A 19,093-nucleotide genomic window follows, 5' to 3' on the forward strand; every position below is an offset into this window, starting at 1 on the left:
AACATGCGACAATTTCATTGAGTAAACTTCGCACGACCATAGCTTCAAGCATTAAACGAGATGTTCTATAATAATAAAATTATTATAGTCTTGCATATTTATATCATAGCAATCTTTTTTATAGAAAACTGAATAAATAAAAATATAGATTAAATTGTGACAGTATTTGCGAGTTGAAGCAGTTAAATATGTATCAAGAATGATAGATAAATCGACGCGATTCACTCATTTAAAATCATTTTTTTATATGAAGTTTACGTTTCGCCAGACAACTGGCAGAATGCAATAATAATAGAACCTTCGTAGAAATTTTTTTTTTGCTTTTGTAATCAAATTAAACGCATATAGATGTATATTAATTCGGCAGCGCACTCTCATCAGCCTCGATCAAAAGTTGACAGGTGATAAATTATTAATCGTGTGGCCACCGAGAGTAGGACTATGCTGCTTTCGACAGGTCTGTGATATTAAAATGCCTTCTCGAGTGCCTTTTTCGTCATATTAAATTTCAATCAATGCCTCGTTCTAGCAGCGCACCGATTTATTATGTTTGAGCGCTGCCAACGATAAGAGATAGCGAACCGATATGCGCCACTTGTCGATGAAAAAATCGAAATTTGAAATTGGCTTTGCATATACAATTATATTATTGCTATCAATGCTAGAAAAATGTTTTAAAATAATTTGCATCAAAAGTTTTAAAAATTTAAATAGCATTTCTTCGAAAGTCTCATGTTTTTAACTGAGAGAGAGAGAGAGAGAGAGAGAGAGAGAGAGATTTTTTGTGTACTAATTAATTCAATTTCACATTTATTAAATATGAATAAATTATAAATTCGTCGTACCTTTTTCCCGATTTGTGCCTTCATATTAGACTCGCACGATTTTGTGTATCCCATCCCGTGAATATTCGCCCTGGCTGCTAAACGTGACCAAAATGAAATATAATAAACACAAAAGAAATACACCTCATGAAACACAATAAAATAAAAAAATAAGATTTGTAGCGATATTAATTGTAAATAAATCTTGATAAAGCAAGCTAAGTTAATATTTAAAAAGATATATTATAAATGTTAACTTATTCCATAAAATAATTAATATCATACATATAAATATAAATGTCTTCAAATATTAAAAATCGTTCTATTATAAAATTTTAATCCCGGTAATATAAATAACTTATATTCTCCGTTTCATCGATAGAACATAAATCATATGTTGAATTAAAAATAGAATTCTCAACGCAAGTTGAAAATAAAATTATCAATATGTAACTATTTTCTTTAGTTCTTTTTTTAAAAAATGATAAAAGCATGATTAAAAATTTACTTGAGAAATAATCATTGAAAATAAAATGAGAATTTTGTGAAAATATTATATTCAAAAATGTATAATACATGTGCGTTTATGGTATGCGCGCAATTACATGTTGCAATAACTAGATAGTTACAGTTAAACATCGATCTCGACCGAAACATTCTATGGGTGTGAAGAGCCGATATCTGTCTTGACGCGATAATCGGTATACGTGGCCGCGACTCGCTACATGCCGCGTTACAGCTCGCAAGGTCGAGACCTTGCACGAATACAATCTCTCTCGCTCTCGGGAGAAGAGAAGAGACTTCGTCGTGGCGGCGGCCGAAGAGACGCGGGCGTGCGCATCCGACAGCGATTTTCTTTGGGGCTAGAATACGCGAAGTGGCAAGGTGAGTTTCCCATGCCGCGTGGCGGTATGACGGGGCGCGTCGTTTATCAAAAATAAATTATCAAGAGGAGGATCTCAGAGACAGAGAGAGAAAGAGAGAGGCGCGAAGGAAGGGCGGGTGGGGTGGTTATACTGCGTGCCTTCGCGCGTGCATGGCCGCGTACAGGAAACTCCGGGGACCAAGAGACGGAGAGACTGTGATAGGCAAGCATGGCAGGAGAACGAAGCTCGACTAAGATGAAGAAGACACCGAAGAAGCGGCGAGCTACGCGAGCGAAACGTGTGGCAAGAGGTGAAGGAGGGAACGGGGGAAGACACGGGAAGAGCGATCACGAAGAAGCAACTTACGGCGACCGTTGCTCGAAGGACGGGGAAAGGTGGAAGAGCATCCTTTGGAACCGGTCCGTCCTCTCGGTGCTTGCTTGCTGCGGCCAGATGAAGCCAAGCAGGCGAGAGCCTTCGCGGCGCTCGACCTGGCGCGTCCGCCGAAACTTCATACTTCGAATGAACTCGAAAGATATTCGAAGAACAGTGACTCTTTGGTGAAATCAGAGCAGCGAAAAAAAAACCGAAATACGTTAGCGGTTTTATGATAAAATTCAACGTATAACATGTTACAATCATCCGGACCGATATTTTCGATGCAGTTGAATAAATATTCACATACTTCTTTGAAGAAACTAGATTACAGGCAATCACTTTGTTATATGTTATAAACGAACAGACACATACAACGAAAGATATAATTTTACATACAATTTCATAAGCAATTTTTATAGTCATATTTCGAAATATATACTTTGCGTAGCTTGACACACATATTGCGATTCAAATGAAACGCAAATTGAAAGGGTTGACACAAAAAAGTAATGACACGGTTATGTTGAGAAATAAGAGGGTTAATGAGAGGACTCAAAAAGGACTCTTGCGAGGCAACGGGATGAAACTGATCCTATCTCTTCGATACGTAGCTTATCATCATGATCGCATGAACCAGTATACCTAGAATGCACTATCCCAGTTTTAGCTTGTGTGAATGTCATATATAATATCTGTAGTTTCAAGTTATAACAAGTGTCACACTCTTGTACACATTGGATGTATACCACACACACACACACACACACACACACACATAATAATATTCTAATTATATCATAGAATATATTAGATCATAAAATATTTAGTCTTTAAATATATTATATTTAATTAAATATATCTCAAAATATATAATTCAAAGGAAATATTTTATCTTCAAATGTAATATAAAGAACGGATGCATCATATATCACACGTAGTTATATATATTATTTAGTGTAATAATTAAATTTTTGTGATCATTATATTGATACACATTATTGATATAATCGCTATCATGTTCTAAGATCTTTTCTTCTCTCAATCTTCTTCTCCAATCCGTTATATATTTTTTCCGATGTTTCATTCTTATGATGAATTCTCGTGATAATATCACTTTTCTAACAAATTATTATTATTTTTATATCTCTTTAATTCATTTTGTCCATCTAATGGTATATAACGGTATTTCACGATATAGCGTAAGCACATCGGAACAATAAATTTATTAAATCATTGTTAATCTATTTGCATCTCCGAAATCTTCAATAGAAAGTTAGGAAATCCTTCATTAATTATAACAAGACTTGTCAAAACAGAGACACACATACAAAATATCAAATATAAAGTAAAACAAAACTTAGAGATTATGGAAAAGTGATGAACCAGCGTAATTTAAAATAAAGATAGAGAATATAAAAGTGAGAGAACAAATGAGAGAGAAAAAGAAGGGGAGGAGAGAAAAAGAAAAGAATAAGAGGAAAGAGAAAGAGACAGAACGTGATGAGGAGAAGATGGAGGAAAAATGAACGAAAGGCTGTGAGAAACAGGGACAGAGCGAAACTCTCTGTGAGGCTAAAGAAGACTCGTGAGAAAGAGAAAAAGAAAGGGATAGGGTGAGCGAGACGCGAGGGTTACCTCCAATATAATTGTGAATGGGGATTCGGTTTTCTGATCGACTGTTTTGTATGCGAGAGAGAACGTCGTCGCGTAGTGCTCTCGAGAACTAAGAATATTGCGAAACCTATGGGAGTAACTGTAAACGCGCGGTGCTATTGCAATGAATTTCTATTCGTCGGTGTGTATTATGACGCCACGATTAAACCTTAATTAGCCGATGTCTTTTTGCAATTAAAAGATTTGATTTGCGCTAAGATAAATATTTAGCATAAGAATTTTTACAACCAATCGAGAGAGAGAGAGAGAGAAACAGCGAGAAAGAAAGAGATGTTATATTAAGATTTATTATTATGTAGATGAGGTTTGAAATTCAAACGATAGAAAAAGATCTTATAGGTCTTTTAAAAAGAGCATTCGAAGCCTGATTGTTAAAAAAAATTAACTTGTCTTCATACGTTCCTGCGTATTGTATAGTTTTATAATTGAAACATTTACATATACATTGTATATATGCATATAGTGTAAGCCACTTTAATATCTATTGCCGTAAATTTTATCAATTTTCTCTTTCTTTCTTCCTCTTTCTCTCTCTATAAAATTTATTTTTAGAAAATATATTTGGATGTTTGATTATATATAATCAAATATTGATATATCATACGTGGCACAGGCTTTTTGTAAATTCAGTTCTTTTATAAAAAATCTAGATTTTTTTTATAAAACATACATACACATATATAAAATTCTGCTTTAGAAATTTGACTCTCTATAAAAAGAGTAAGCTTACTTCTAAAAACGCTGATTTTTCAAAAAGCGTGCAATATACATATAATATATCGCTTGTATTAAATATTATTTCTACTACATAATAAAAAAAGATCGCTAAACGTATTTAATTTAAATGTACAATTTATTTGCGCGCGCAAATATTAATAATATTTTACACAGAAATAATTAAAAATTTATGGTGAAAACGATTATTGAATTAATAAAGAAGAGAGAATATTCTCTTTTTTCTATTTTGAAATCGAATATTCTCTCTGTATTGGTTTTAACAGTGACATCTTCTTGAGATATGCAGAAGCATGACTGGATTTTGTACGATTTTAATTAATCTTTGAAAAATTATATCGTAATTGGAAAATCATAATTTTATACTCATGATGATGACATGTAAATAACTATTTGCAGTAATGATAAGACATATTTGATAGAAAATAATTTAGTCTAAGATAATCAAATATCAAAAAATAATGTTTGCGAGAAATATTTTACCGACACACCTTATATCGTAGATATATTCAATAAGCAATATTTAGCTTTACTGACTTTTTAAAGATAGCTTTCATCATCGATGAAATAATGTTAAAAATTCGCAATTTGATTAATGCTTCGCGATTATTATTAGATTAGGTGATAATTGGAAAATCTGGTCGATTGTCGGTAACATCAAGCAATAATGCATCAATGTGTGAATTTTACCTTTAAATAATAATAATCGCAAAAGATAAGAATTCGATTTGAATGTAATTTTGCAATCTCTCGCAATATGTTCCATAATTTATTGTTAGCTTATTAATTTCAAAATATCTATATGTAAGAAGAGATAGTAATATATTTATCTGTGTGTGTGTGTGTGTAAGATATTTCTGTATATGATATTTATCTGTGCTACTTTCTCAACTTGAATTTTTTTTTTTTTTTTTGAAATATAATCATAGAAATAAATAAATGTGTAGATTTGATAACATTCCGTGCATATATCGATAGCAAGGAAACAGTCGCTATAATATTCCCGTAAACTATAAAATTGGAAAAATCGTTCGCCAAATTCGTGTATCTCTAAATATTTATTGTGATCTAGTGTATTTTATTAAATAAAGTGCAATATATGATTGTGTATTTTACTTAAGTGTATTTTTATTGTGTACTTTAATTTATCATATTTATTGATACATATTTTATGTTTTGAAGAATTCTTCATCTCCTTCTTTCTCTTTCTCAGCGAATATATCTTGTGGATTCTACAATATGCATATATATAATTAATTAAATAAAATATACCTACATTTTGCACTTTATTTAGAAAAACAATTTTAATATTAAAACATAATATACAATATACATATATATGAGAAGGAAAGGGAGGTTATTTCACATTTTAAAATCGTGTATTTTCAGTACCAAATATCCAATACATTTTGTTCTTACAGTGTGTTATATTGCGAAACTTAGATTAGCTTTAAAGTTGGCATTTCCCGAAAAAAAAAATGCCTTTCAAATCTAGAATATAGGTGATTTTATCTAAATATGCGACAAAGATATTAAGCGGCATTACATATATATATATACATACAATGATTCAGAAAAGCAATTGTTACTCAAAAACAAAATTATATCGATTAAAGGACATACATCGACAACATCGTACTACATGCGATAAATTAACTTCTCTTATTGCTTATTATTATATTATCATCGACTTAATGAAACTTATCGAATTTCACATTGGAAATATCTTACTTGTACATGATCTAATAGCTATTAAAATCAGCGGATTAATCGGAGGATAATAAAAGTATCAATTAACGTAAAGTTCGTGTAAAGTATGCTGCTATAACTATTATTATATCGTATCGCGATAAATTACATCTAATGAGTTCATCTAATATTACAAACTATAACGGGGGACATAGTCAATAGTCGAATGGACAAAGAACCAAAAATGTATAATCAACTATAACGATATTCAACTTATATTAAACTACTTGCAATAGGTGTTGCTTCTCTAATATCTTCTCTATTTTTTTTTTCTTGTAACTATATTCGCACGTACGGCTTTTTTAATTTTTGTATTTTCGGTTATTAAGATGACTCATCATATCATTGTTTAACATTAAAATTGTTTTTCATATGTAGAGTTAATTCTTTGTGTAAAAATATCGAGAATTTATTAAAGTTTTTGAATTATAAGCAATCAAAAATTTCATTTTTAGCGAACTAAGATTCAGAGCTGAAAATATATAAATCTTTTTCTTCTTTCAATAGTAAACTTTAAATTTGTAATTTCAGTATTAACTGCATACTTAACGTTGAAGATTGAAAATGTATAGCAAAGGTTATTTTTCATCAGAATTTTCGTTAAGTACGAATAATTACTGAATTTATCAAAGAGTTGTTAATTGAAGGATGATACATCAATGATTCTGTATTTCATTAGCGATTGTAACATAAATACGATATATAAATATCGTTTTGTATATCAGCTCACAATTTCGGTGATATTATTTTAGATATGATAATTCGTAGGAGATTTTTGGCATTTTATCCTAAGTAACGTTTTTCAGCACGTTTGATTACGAACAAAAATCCAATTCGAATATAGGACCAGAACGTAAATCACCATATAAACATCTTAACATATTTATCAATAATTAGCATCTTAACATAAAGACAATACATAGATATTATCATTATTACGTAAATTTTTTATGTATGTATATATATGCTATCCTTATGTTTCATATCTCGCGAGACTGTCACAGGAAATTATATGAGTAACAGATAACTAATAATCCAATAAAAATAGCTATAAGAAAAAAATATTGTATCTTTTATATATTGAATATGTGATTATTAATTAACTATATATGCTATTGTTCGCATATTCTTAAAATCACACACATCACTCTTTAGTTTCGAATTCATACATATACGTATACGTTACAGATACGGGAGAAATGAAAACGAACGTCACATAATTCTAATTGCAAAATTCATTTATTTTGCTCTACGAATGCAGTCAAAATTTGGGGAGAACAAAAATTTATTAAATCTGATTTGTTCTGTACAGTGCATATAATCTTTCGGGGAATTCGTATTATATTTAGTAAATATAAATAGATAGAACAGGACCCATCGATTGTGCACGATTGATGTGTGTTTGCATGTATATGTGTGTGAGTCTCGTGAAATATTAAATCAGATCAAGTCAAACTATAATATATCGCTCGTGCTTTCACAATATAACGTACACATTGATATCTGTGAGAACATCGAAAAATAATATACAGGGTGTCCCAGAATTAGACCGAAAAACTTCAGGTGATTATAAAGCCACACCAAAACATGCCAATTTTGCCAATAAACCCGTGTCCGCAAATGAGCCGTTCTGGCACTAGAGAATCAAAGACTAACAAGGGATCCTCGTGAACCAGAAAATTTTGATTTTGATAAAACTTTATACACATGTAAGGGGGGGGGGGGGGGAGGGATAGATGAATTTAGAAATTTCCATTTACGGCCGAAAAACGAGTCCAAGAAGTGAAATCACCTCTCATATGTAAAGTGGCTTTTTGCTTTTCTCGATATATCTTGAAAATTATTCAAGATATCAAAAAATGTTTTATACAAAAGTTTCATGTAGTAAAAACACCTCTATTTAATCACATTAATAAAAGCAGACATAGATTTATTAATAAAATTGTTTTGGTGTCCCTTATAATCACCTGAAATTTGTCGGTTTAATTCTGGGATACTCTGTATATAATTGTAACTATGATTTTTTTCTCGGAATTATAACGTAGTTTTTTTTTTATAAATATATAGGGAGAAAAAATCAAAGGAAAATGCAATAGGCTTATAGGAACAATTGAAGAGTGAAAATCAAATAATGGCTATATGATTAAAAAAGAGTCAAAATTCAAGAATAATATTCTGAATTGTACTTTAACAAAAAGAGAAAAAACATTTCCAATTTCACGTTTTTAAAAACATATTTAATTAACATTTAATGTTATCTTAACATTTAAGAGCACTAGTTGAAAAAATAATATTCAATACTTAATGTTCACTGTTATTAAAATATAATTTTCTAATAATATTTAAAGTTTTCAGTAAAAATTAATGCATTTCTGTTACAAATACATACTTTGATAGAATCATTGAATATACAAAAAACATGATGCTTAAAGATTCATCATTAATCTATCATTAGGTTTAAATCAGAAATCACAACAAAATATTTAAAATATTAAAAAAATTAAGTCTTTTATAAATCAAATAAATTTTTGTATATTTAACTTCCACATGAATACCAATAAATTTGAAAATTTCCTAGCTTTTAATAATTTTATAAATATTTAGATAATGTTGTGTATTGTTTAGATCGTAATGATAGAAATTATTATTTCTTCAAATGCTCACAATAGACTATACTATATATAATAAATATACCAAATTAATAGAATAATTTAATAAAAAATTTAGATTTAGAAATAAATTAATATAATATACAAAATATTTGTGAATTTTTATAAAAAAAGATTTTATCTTTGTGTGATTTCAAATTTGTGTTTTGATATTTGGCTTTCACTCTTCCCGGGGACATCTATCCTTAAAAATTAAAAAGTATCAATAAAGTCCATACGTCTCTCCTACAATTATATTGATTGGAGATATACCAATGAATTATAAACAATAATATCGCTAATGAATATGAGGTTATTCTTGTTAATAGTACAATGTCGGATTTTGTTCGATCGTCTTGCTCGTAATCTTAACGCTTTGAAAAGATGGTAAAGAGTCTCCTGTGAATTACGATTCTAAAAGCGTGATATTATAGAATTATTCTCTCTATTTTTCGCCAGGGTCGCGATCGATAAATTTATCGAGAAATGCAAAATTAGAATCGCGGAATCACGTTGTACGCATCGTTTTAAAACGAAACATAATTCGAAAATCTTAACGATAATATAAGGATTGATATGGATTTTAATCAGACTAATTTTTGTCATGGTATGATAATAATAAAGAAGCAATATGTCATATTAGGTTTTGATTGCCATAGTCTTGTTAGAATTGAATTAGAATTGTATTCAATGTACTCGGACCTTTGTATTGCTTTAATCTATGTCAAAAAATTTCATAATTAGAATAGTATAATAATAAGTAATGATAATACATTTACAATGAATAGATAAATAGAGTTTGGAAAACCTATTGATGACACGTCAGGTGTTTTAGTTTTTATCATATTACAGTTTCTTTTTTCCAAAAACACACAAGTAAAACTAAAATCTCATCAGCATTATTTAACCTTGAAAATCATATTTATATAATTACATTTATAATTAATAAAAGATATTATTTATTATAATTAATATCAGGAAAAATATATTGTATTTTTAGAGAATTCTAATTTTTAAAATTAAGTTATTGAGATATTTATGTGTGGCTAATGTTAAAAATATGTATATAATGTAAAAAATTTGTATTGTCCAAGTTCTTGTCTTCTTTCTTTTATCGTTTACAAAACAGACGAGGCTTGATCGCGATACCATTGATTTTCGAATTAATTTTTGAGTTAAAACAGTCAATAAATTGAGCGTTCTTCGTTCCGTAACTTCATGTTACACGAAACTTGATAAATCATTTCGACTGTCATTAGAATTAACATTAATACGTTCAATGCCGCATGAATTTTAATTTGTCTGTAAGTCTAATATTAGGAATTGTACATCGTAAAATTGTAAATTAAATGTAAATGTAAATATCGTTCTTTTTCTTCGTATTTACATACAAATGCATAAGTACAATAATTTTATATATATGCTATTGAGACGTTGCTCTTCGACATGATTGCCGCGGCATTGAAAGTGTTAAGAGATTATACGATGGACATGTTTGTGATCGAGAAATGAGTGTGTTGACGACTCGCGCTCGAGCGTGTAATCAAGATGTGCGCTTCAACCTTCTCGACTATTGACGCAAAACAGTAGTATGAATGATATGGGGATGATGATTCAGGCGATGTCGTGAAAGTCAGCCGAAGAAAGCTTTGTGCACATCGTCATTTCACTCTCGAGTCTAACTTATCGTAAATCATGGCAGTTTATCAATTTTCATAGTATGCGATAATATTAATGATCAGTCAATAGAGAAGGATTCTGTGTTTCTTCTCGTTGATTTCTCAGTCAACTTGCACGATTAAAGGCATAATACCTTCCTTCCATTCTCATCACCTCATAGATCAAATTTTAAAAATCGCTATTAAAACATGTATACATTCTTTTGATCAAGTAAAAGCGAGTCACTTCGGTCATGTGTAAAAATGATACGACAGCTGATCTTAGACTATCGGTGAACTTATCGCTGAGCACCGAGGGTGACGAGGCGGAGAGCATGAGAGTTCATTTTTATTTTGGCTACTTCGAGATGAGTAATGTAATGGCAAGAATGATCATCGCTAGTATCCAATACACATTCACATCTTTTTCCGAATAAATGACTTACAAATAAAATATGCGAGGTCTGTTAAGAGTATATATCATAAAGTATCAAATCGTGGCTTGTTCGTATTGGTTTTCTATTCGTTCCTGTTATACACGCACTAGCGTAGACGTATTGCGCGTTTCTTTCGTTTCATCGCGTCTCCCTAGCATAGTCGGCGAACATAATATAAGCGAACGACGCGAAATCGTCTATCGATCTATAGAAGTCCCCTTAGTGATTTTTTTCGACGCGGCCATATTAATCCAAATAAAAATAATAATCGCAACAGAATATCATTCGTCGACAAAAATGATCGCCTTCGCGTTCTTAATAAAAACGAATCATTTCGAGAAAAACCTATGTCTATCAATATTCTTAAATCACAGTCAATTTAACAGGAATGGGCATCAAGAATAGCAGTAAAATTAATAATAATAATAATGAACAAAAGCATCGCATGAGATTTCATTTTAATCGCTATTATTATTATTATTATTTTCTAGTATTGTTTCCGTATACTATGTTGAGCGTCACAAAAATGAGCGAATCCATGTGTACCGCATCTATATTATCATATATTGCACATAATCTAAGCAGTTAGTTCATACAAAACAGTATCTACTTGCTCACTTTGGCAAATCTTATGTGTAAATTGATAATGTAAATGTCATTACACACACGGACTTTGCAACTCAATATCAGTTTATAGAAATGAACAGAGTAAATCTACAAATCGATATGCTCTTCTGCGAGTATTTTGAAATCATGTCGTGATTCAATCATAGAGGGGAGAATGGATCCAATTGGTTACATGTTTTTATAAATTGTAATCACTAGATCAGTTTATTTAAGTAATCATTTAAAGCCAATTCACCTCTAAGGCTAAAAAGATTATAAATCACGAAACGATAATGTATATATAAAAGCTAAAATAAGCTTTTAAGATCTTTGACAAATGTTTAGCGATTGAATTCAACGGTCCCATATTATATTAACATTCGTTAAAAAGAAAATGCGAACCATGTTAGGCAGACAAAACGATGGTAAAAAACGTATCGATGTAAGCTCTAATATTAAAAAATTTCTTATTATCTTATTATATATAACAAAAACGCAATGAGCAAAACTAACGAATGAAGTTTACTGTGTGTTGCGATGTATCTACAATCATTTAACTTGAAATGTGCATTGTTTACTAATGCACAAAAATATGCTGTGCGCAACAAAGATCTATGATATAATCTAAAAAACCATCGACTGTTTTGCATTGGGTGTTCTTATTGACATTTTGTTATCAATTCAGTCTTAAAATAATTCTTAATCAGTTTCATTATAATTGGTTGCAGCACTAAAATAAAACATTGATCAAATCTTTTAATATAGTACATCAAATTACCAAGGAAAAGAAAACTGAAGAGGTAAAATAAAGGAAGCAAGATTTCGAATCGTTAAATTCATTTGGCACAGATACAATCGACATTTTAACATACTGCAACTATATTGGAATTACCTATCCTATCAGTTTTTCACGTATGATCTCATTCTCTGTTTAGGCGATATAAAAAAGATAAGTCAATACACATGTTATGTAAATATTAATAGTAATATTGGGGAAAGAGAAAACACGTAGTAATCGATTACAGTGGATGACACGTTCGATTACTTCTAGACCGATCACGCGCGAAATTACAGCTAAGAAAGTTTTGCAAGTTTAATCGTAATATGTCACGTCAAGCTTTCCCTTATCGAAATTGTGACAATAATCGAAGATGGATCGTTATTAGGAAAAGCAGACATGAAAAAATTAACGATAAAAGCCGATCTCCATGATATAGGCATCAGTCAGTGTATGTACGAGTTAACATAAAACGTTAACGATGTAGACATCATATAAATAGAAGTTGGCCATCATCACGAAAAATAAAATATACAACTATCGTAATGTTTAAAAAACAATCAAATCTTCCGTATCCCGTTATTTTCTATTTCTCGTTATAATCATCGAAAGGAACGGTAGTTTACGAACTGCATTTTAAAATAGCGCGTCACGTTTTGGACGCGTAGTACGATTTACGTAAAGTATATGGAATCAATTTATATCAGTTTATACCTGTGAATAAGTACTTGTGGATTAGGGTTATGCATGTAGGGCTCCTTAAACTGTATAAGAACAAAGTTAAGACGTCGCCGCTACAACTACAGGAGGAACAACGTCGGGTTCTCCGGCACCGTCGACTACGGTAGAATCGACGACCTTTTTAACTTTTATGGACTCCGCACTACTTTCTGACGAACTCTCAGGCTCACCGTTTTGCGCCGCCGCTTCTTCGCTCGTCGTTTCCTTCGACGTTCCTTCGTTCAGTCCGTTACTGTGTAATTTATCATCCAACACTGGCACATCCGTATTTCCGTTTTGTGCGGTTCCATTGAGTTTTTGCTTTTCCGAATCCACTATATTTTTGTCTTTCATATCCACCACATTCTCTTCTTTCACTGTGTCTTCATCTTTTATTACCTCCTGTTTCGTAGTTTCATTCTCGCGTTTTTCAGCGTCAGTGACCACCGTTTCCTCCGTTTCTTGAGGTGTCTTTTCATCGATTTTTTCAGGTTTTGCAACTGCTTCCAAACTTTTCTCTGTGGATGCTTCAGTTGTTATTTCTTTCTTTACGTCTGTTGTACTAGTTGTTGCTTCAGTTTCTGTTACTATAGTTTTTTCCACAGCTGCCTGTACAGTCTCCCCATTTTCCGTAAAGTCTACCACAGTTGACTCTTGATTTTTTATTTCTTCTTTTTCATTCTTCGTTAAAACATTTTCGCTTTCAGATATGCCGGAAACAATCTTTGATTCTTCCTTTACTTCATCTTTTTCTGCTGTCAAGCATTCTTCAGGTTTATCTGTTGTTGTTTTGTCACAATTTTGTGACTGCGGTTCAATGTCGTCTTTTTTGTCATTTTCAGCAGTTTGAGTTTTGTTGACAAGTTCAGCTTGTACATTTTTCGCAATATCTGTTGAGTCTTTGATTTTTTTCTCGGAAGATGTCGGAGTATTTTCAGATTTTGATATAGATTCTGATATAGATACATCTAAGGATTTATTGGCAGTGGGAATAATTTCAGTTGTGACTGTATCCAAGTCTTCTTCAGTCTTTTCTGGTATAGCAATTTGATCGCTGTTTTTTGTGGCTATAGCGTCATCTTTCATTGTTTCTTCTACATTTCCAGATGAGCTTGTATCTTCGTTCATGTCCTTAGGTTTGACACCAGATTCTTCTGCTCCCGCAATTGGAGTCTCCTGTTCAGAATTTAAGGGCTCTTTTTCAATCGCCATTGCTTCTTCCTTTAGCGGCAGAGAAATTGCAGCATCTTGTGACAATTGACTCTTTAAACATTCTGTTCCTTCCGATTCAGTCACTTCTTTCATATCTTCGTCTTTTTCATTTTTTTGATCATTAATGTCAGGTATTTCTACATCTTCAGAAGTATCCATCGGCTCACTGACATCAGTCGTATCTTTCTCAACTTTTTCATTTGCTGTTTCTAATTTCTGTCGCTTTGTAGACGTTTGAAATGTTAAATCCAAGAAGGATTTGATAGTTGTATACATAATCTTTTCTTCATCATTAAGAGCTGCATTACCCTCACGTACTACAATGATTGTTGATAAACCTGCTTCCTTGGCAGCTGCGGCTTCTGTTATCATTTAAGAGAACAAAAGAATGAACAAAGACAAATTTGCAGAAATCGTCAAAAATATGATGTAGTAAATCTATATAATATTATAAGAATCTCTCTCTTTTTTTTACATTTAGAAAGAAGAGAAATATACAAACCTTTTACAACATCAGTGAGAAAAACAACATTGGATGGTTTGTCGTCAATTTTACTCAATATGTTTTTATAGCTATCACTTTCTTGCTTTGCACCTACTTCTGTATCAAAGAAACCACTGAAATACTAAAAAAAAGACAAAAATTATGTCACATAGTTTTTATACACGTATTCTATCCAGATATCTCCAGTCGAATATCTTTAATTATAGTGCATTGTATTATTGTACAATACCTTAAGCAAATCGCCATGTATAGAATGCCCGAAAAGAAGTTTTTGCGCCTCAACACTGCCACTTGAGTAGACATATATTTTTCTGCCATCATTTTTCCAAGATTCAAGTGCTTTAGGAACATCTTCATAAACACTAAACAAAATATGCTCTTGAAGCTTGACATTACAATAATTCCGATTCTTTTAACTTTCTAATTTTTACAACTTGAATTTGTTATTAGATTATAATAGTTTTCATAATCGATATCAATTGAAAAATTATTTCAGGAAATCAAAAAATTAAAGATAGATAAAATCATAAAATAATATCTCATATAACAATTGCTTAAGAAACAAGCAATTTTTAATATAATCCAACGATTACAATGTGCAAGCAAATTCATAAATTAGAATAATCTAAACATAGAATTATAAAATACAGGCATCACACAAAACCTATTCTTATTTATGCATGATCTCTAATATAATAACATAGACAAAATTTTATATAAAAAATAAATATAAATAAGACAACTGAAGTGAGCCCAAATATTATGTATGTTCACCTCACAATTTATTGAAATATATTATATATAGTATGTATGGAAATTTATATATATATTATGGACAATGCCATTCTTTATCTTTGTGTCTAAGTATATGATATCATTTGTATAGATTATTAAATCTTAATATCTTAATATTTAAAAGATCTCTATGCACTACAAATTTTGTAAAAAGACAGTATGATGCATAATAAATCAACCTTGTGTATTGCAAGTAAAAACAAATTAAAAGAAAAACAAAATAGAACAACTTACTGAGCTTTAACTGCGCCTGTTTTATATGCTTCACGCCACATATGTCCTTGCAATTGCTTTAATGCCCCTGTTTTACGATCATTATCCATTTGCCACAAAACATTTTTCAAAAGTGAATCTTTTTCTTCTTCAGGCTTCTCACCAGTAATCGCTACAAAGCCATCTAATTTATCTTTCTCATCCTTTTTTGCCTAAAAAAGCACATTAGTAAACTATTGATGATATTGATTAATAAAATATTATTCAAAGAAAATAAATAATAAAACATTCAAATTTGTTTATATTAGGTCTAAGTCTAAAATAAATTTAATTATCTATGCATAACATAAAGAAAGATATACATTATACAAAATATATATAAATTTAGATTTAAAATATAAAATGAAGTGCTAAGCTTCATACTAGATAGAAGTTTACATCAATTAAGAAAAAAAAATCATTCCTGCGCAAAAAGATAGAAGGATGGATAGGGGGACAGGAATACTTTATACTCATTTGTTATTCATATCAGAAATCCTTCCCACCCCCCCATTACTTTATCATAAGAATAACATAAAAAACAATATAATCATTCAATAATTTCTTTATTGTAACATAAGAAAGTTTTCTCTATGAACATTTACTATTTTAGTGTATCATCTTCTAACAATATTATCTCAGATAACATTTCAAAATAAAAAATGTTACCTTAAAGCTTGACAATCAACTAATCAATCAAACTAATTCTCTCTAATTAACTAATTGATTTTCTCCATCATATTATAATAAGAATTGTTTTAACACATTATTTAATTTTTCTATTGTGAAAATGTTGTTTTATTTAAAAGAAAAGAGAAAAAACATATCCAAAAAAAGATTTTGACATAATATAACAAAAATTATGACTGTTGTATTTTTTTCATAGCATCAAATTTTCAAACAAAGACTATACACACACAAATATTCTTCTGATTATTTCCTTTATCCTGTATATATATATATATATATATATATATATATATATAACTGGTTGCAGGTCACAAAAACCCATATTTATTTGTTCCTTTAACTCTGGTCAAAATCTTATAGTTACCTGTTCCTTTAATTTTTCATAGTCTTGTTTGAACTCCTCATCCTCCCATTTCGTCTCGATATAATTTTTCAAATTCTGGCGCACGTAGGGGAAAAGGGTCTCCTGCAAGGGAAACAAGCCGCGCATAAGCATCAATAGCCGTCGTGGCGGAAAAATCACGCTCGCCGAGAGAAATCTCGTTGTTCTCGGTAGCGTTCGGTGGCGTCTCGGCGCGCCACGTCAATATACATTCGCCGACCGATATCTATTAAAAGATCGTAATGTTTGTTTTCAAGCTCGATTTCCCGACCGTCCGCTGTTACAGCAAGCCGGGAGGGACGCGGGTGTTCGCTTTTTACTAAAAAAATTCTAATTAAATTCTTTCTCGAGTCGTTGTCCGATTCACAAACACGACGGCGACGGTGGCGGCGACTTGCCGAAAACTCGAGCCGGCACACCGCCCAGACGCGAGGACAATAACCCGTCGTGGAATTCGACCGTATATATACGCGCTTTTCTGCAGACACCCGGACGATTTGCCGGGATTTGCGCGGACGAACTGCCACCGCCGTCGCCGTCGCCGCTCGCGGAATATCCCATTCGCGAAAAATTCGCGACAATTTACCGTCCATGAGGGAATTCATCGAGCGATATGTGAAACTATACGGCGCAGCCGAGTTTGCGAGACGCGCTCGCGCTGTTCGTCCTTCGTTCATGCCTTTATCGTCTTTGTACTTTTACCTTCACGAAACTGATGCTCGTGGTGGTGCCTTCGATGTCTACGAGCACCGTCCTCGCGGTCTCGTCCTGATCCTGGCTGCGCTTTTCCCCGGCCATTTTCACAAACGACTCGCCCACGACCGTAGAATTAATAACGGTGTATCTATATATGTATGGTGTTCCCCCTCGGTTAGGTTGGCGCTCACGCTGTGTATGTCGGCGACGACGCGTTCCTGTTGGGAGCCGGCGAACGAATTCACTGTTGGCCGTGCGCCAATGTGTGCTCGCCGGTGTATGCGTGCGAACTCTCGCGAATCCCCCTCCGCTCGCGGCTCGCGCCCTAGTCTGGTTCTGGTATACCCGGTAACCATATCCGTATTAATGAATCTCGGGTGCCCGGACTTTTATCAAAATTCGCCGGTCTTAGATCTCGAAGAAAATAAAGCTGCAGAGATATCTAAACGATGCTTCTAAAGAATGCTTGAAAAAGTTAGGTTATTTCTTTAGAAACCTTTGTGACAATTATTATTATTTTGTACATTTACATTTTATCTGACCTATGATTCTCGATAAATCATATAAGTGCATCGTTACATCTTAATAACTCAACTAAACGTCCTTAATTTTTACTTGTCACTTTCTACATTGCTCCATATTAGTAGAGTGTTTGTGTGTTGTCAGGAAAAATTGACGTTGGATGCGGTTGACGTGTACGAAAAGTCAAAGGCGCAATTTTAGGGAAAATGCGATTCGCCGGGTTCCGCGGCGAATCGCAACGATCCTGCATTAAATACAAAACCACGGCCCGTATCGGCGCGTAGATACTCGCGATCGCGCGACAGTGTGAGTGCGTGCCGCGAATCGGGCTCGTTCCCCCTCGAGTTCGTCCAATCAGCGGTCTCGCTGTCGCGAATCGGTGTGCGCGCTTGTGTGCGCCTCGTATTATGCTACCCTTCGGAAAAATTTCACGCTGGTGAATCTCGCGAAAAATCGCCTGCTTTGGCGAGTTTTCACGACGGATCAGCATGAAAATTCGCAACGTTACCATCGCGGTTCCCATTCGCGACAGAAGAATGATCGATTCGGCCGAAAAACCGTTCGAATATCGACTCGATAACGAACCCCCTCATTGATATCACTCCGCGGAAAAGTAGTTCCAGGTCGCGTATTATTTTTTGCCCATTTTCGAAACATGGCACGTGTGATCCTTAAGACTCGATCATTTTGTTCCAAGTGTTAATGATCTCGCAATTATGTCGCAAATCCGGTCACCTCCATGACTTTAAGGCATTTTTTATCGTTGTAACTGATGATTGAGAATTCCTTTCGGTTGCCCATGGAAGAACACGGGCGATCACCTGATTTTTGCGCCAACGCTACGTCCATTTAAATCCCTGCGTGACGCGCGCACAGCAGTAGCCATTTAAATTTGAATGGTGACAGCTACGCTACTTTATTCTTTCGGCAATGTTGCGATGTTAGTACATAAATGTATATACAATA

At 32.7% G+C, this 19,093-nt stretch overlaps 1 protein-coding gene across 1 annotated transcript; it reads right to left on the bottom strand.

Moving 5' to 3' along the window:
* Positions 1–5,842: 5,842 nt before the first annotated feature.
* Positions 5,843–17,916, bottom strand: LOC115234291 (enolase-phosphatase E1). The gene is made up of 6 exons (XM_029805257.1): positions 17,612–17,916; positions 16,892–16,993; positions 15,820–16,010; positions 15,020–15,152; positions 14,788–14,911; positions 5,843–14,647 (listed from the first exon to the last, which is right to left on the bottom strand). Exons 1-6 carry the CDS (start codon positions 17,705–17,707, stop codon positions 13,134–13,136), a joined length of 2,160 nt encoding a protein of 719 aa, XP_029661117.1. The 5' UTR covers positions 17,708–17,916; the 3' UTR covers positions 5,843–13,133.
* Positions 17,917–19,093: the final 1,177 nt, after the last annotated feature.

The sequence above is a fragment of the Formica exsecta genome, unplaced genomic scaffold (assembly GCF_003651465.1).
Source record: "Formica exsecta isolate Colony F162 unplaced genomic scaffold, ASM365146v1 scaffold2, whole genome shotgun sequence".
Classification (NCBI taxonomy): Eukaryota; Metazoa; Arthropoda; class Insecta; order Hymenoptera; family Formicidae; genus Formica; species Formica exsecta.

What these genes read in the sequence shown, in the direction of transcription:
- LOC115234291 (XM_029805257.1), bottom strand. Translation starts at nt 17,707, where the DNA reads ATGGCCGGGGAAAAGCGCAGCCAGGATCAGGACGAGACCGCGAGGACG. An exon ending in ACAGGCGCAGTTAAAGCTCA is followed by an intron (nt 15,153 to 15,819) that starts GTAAGTTGTTCT and finishes TATTTTGTTTAG; the next exon opens with TGTTTATGAAGATGTTCCTA. An exon ending in TCTCACTGATGTTGTAAAAG is followed by an intron (nt 14,648 to 14,787) that starts GTTTGTATATTT and finishes AAATGATAACAG; the next exon opens with AAGCCGCAGCTGCCAAGGAA.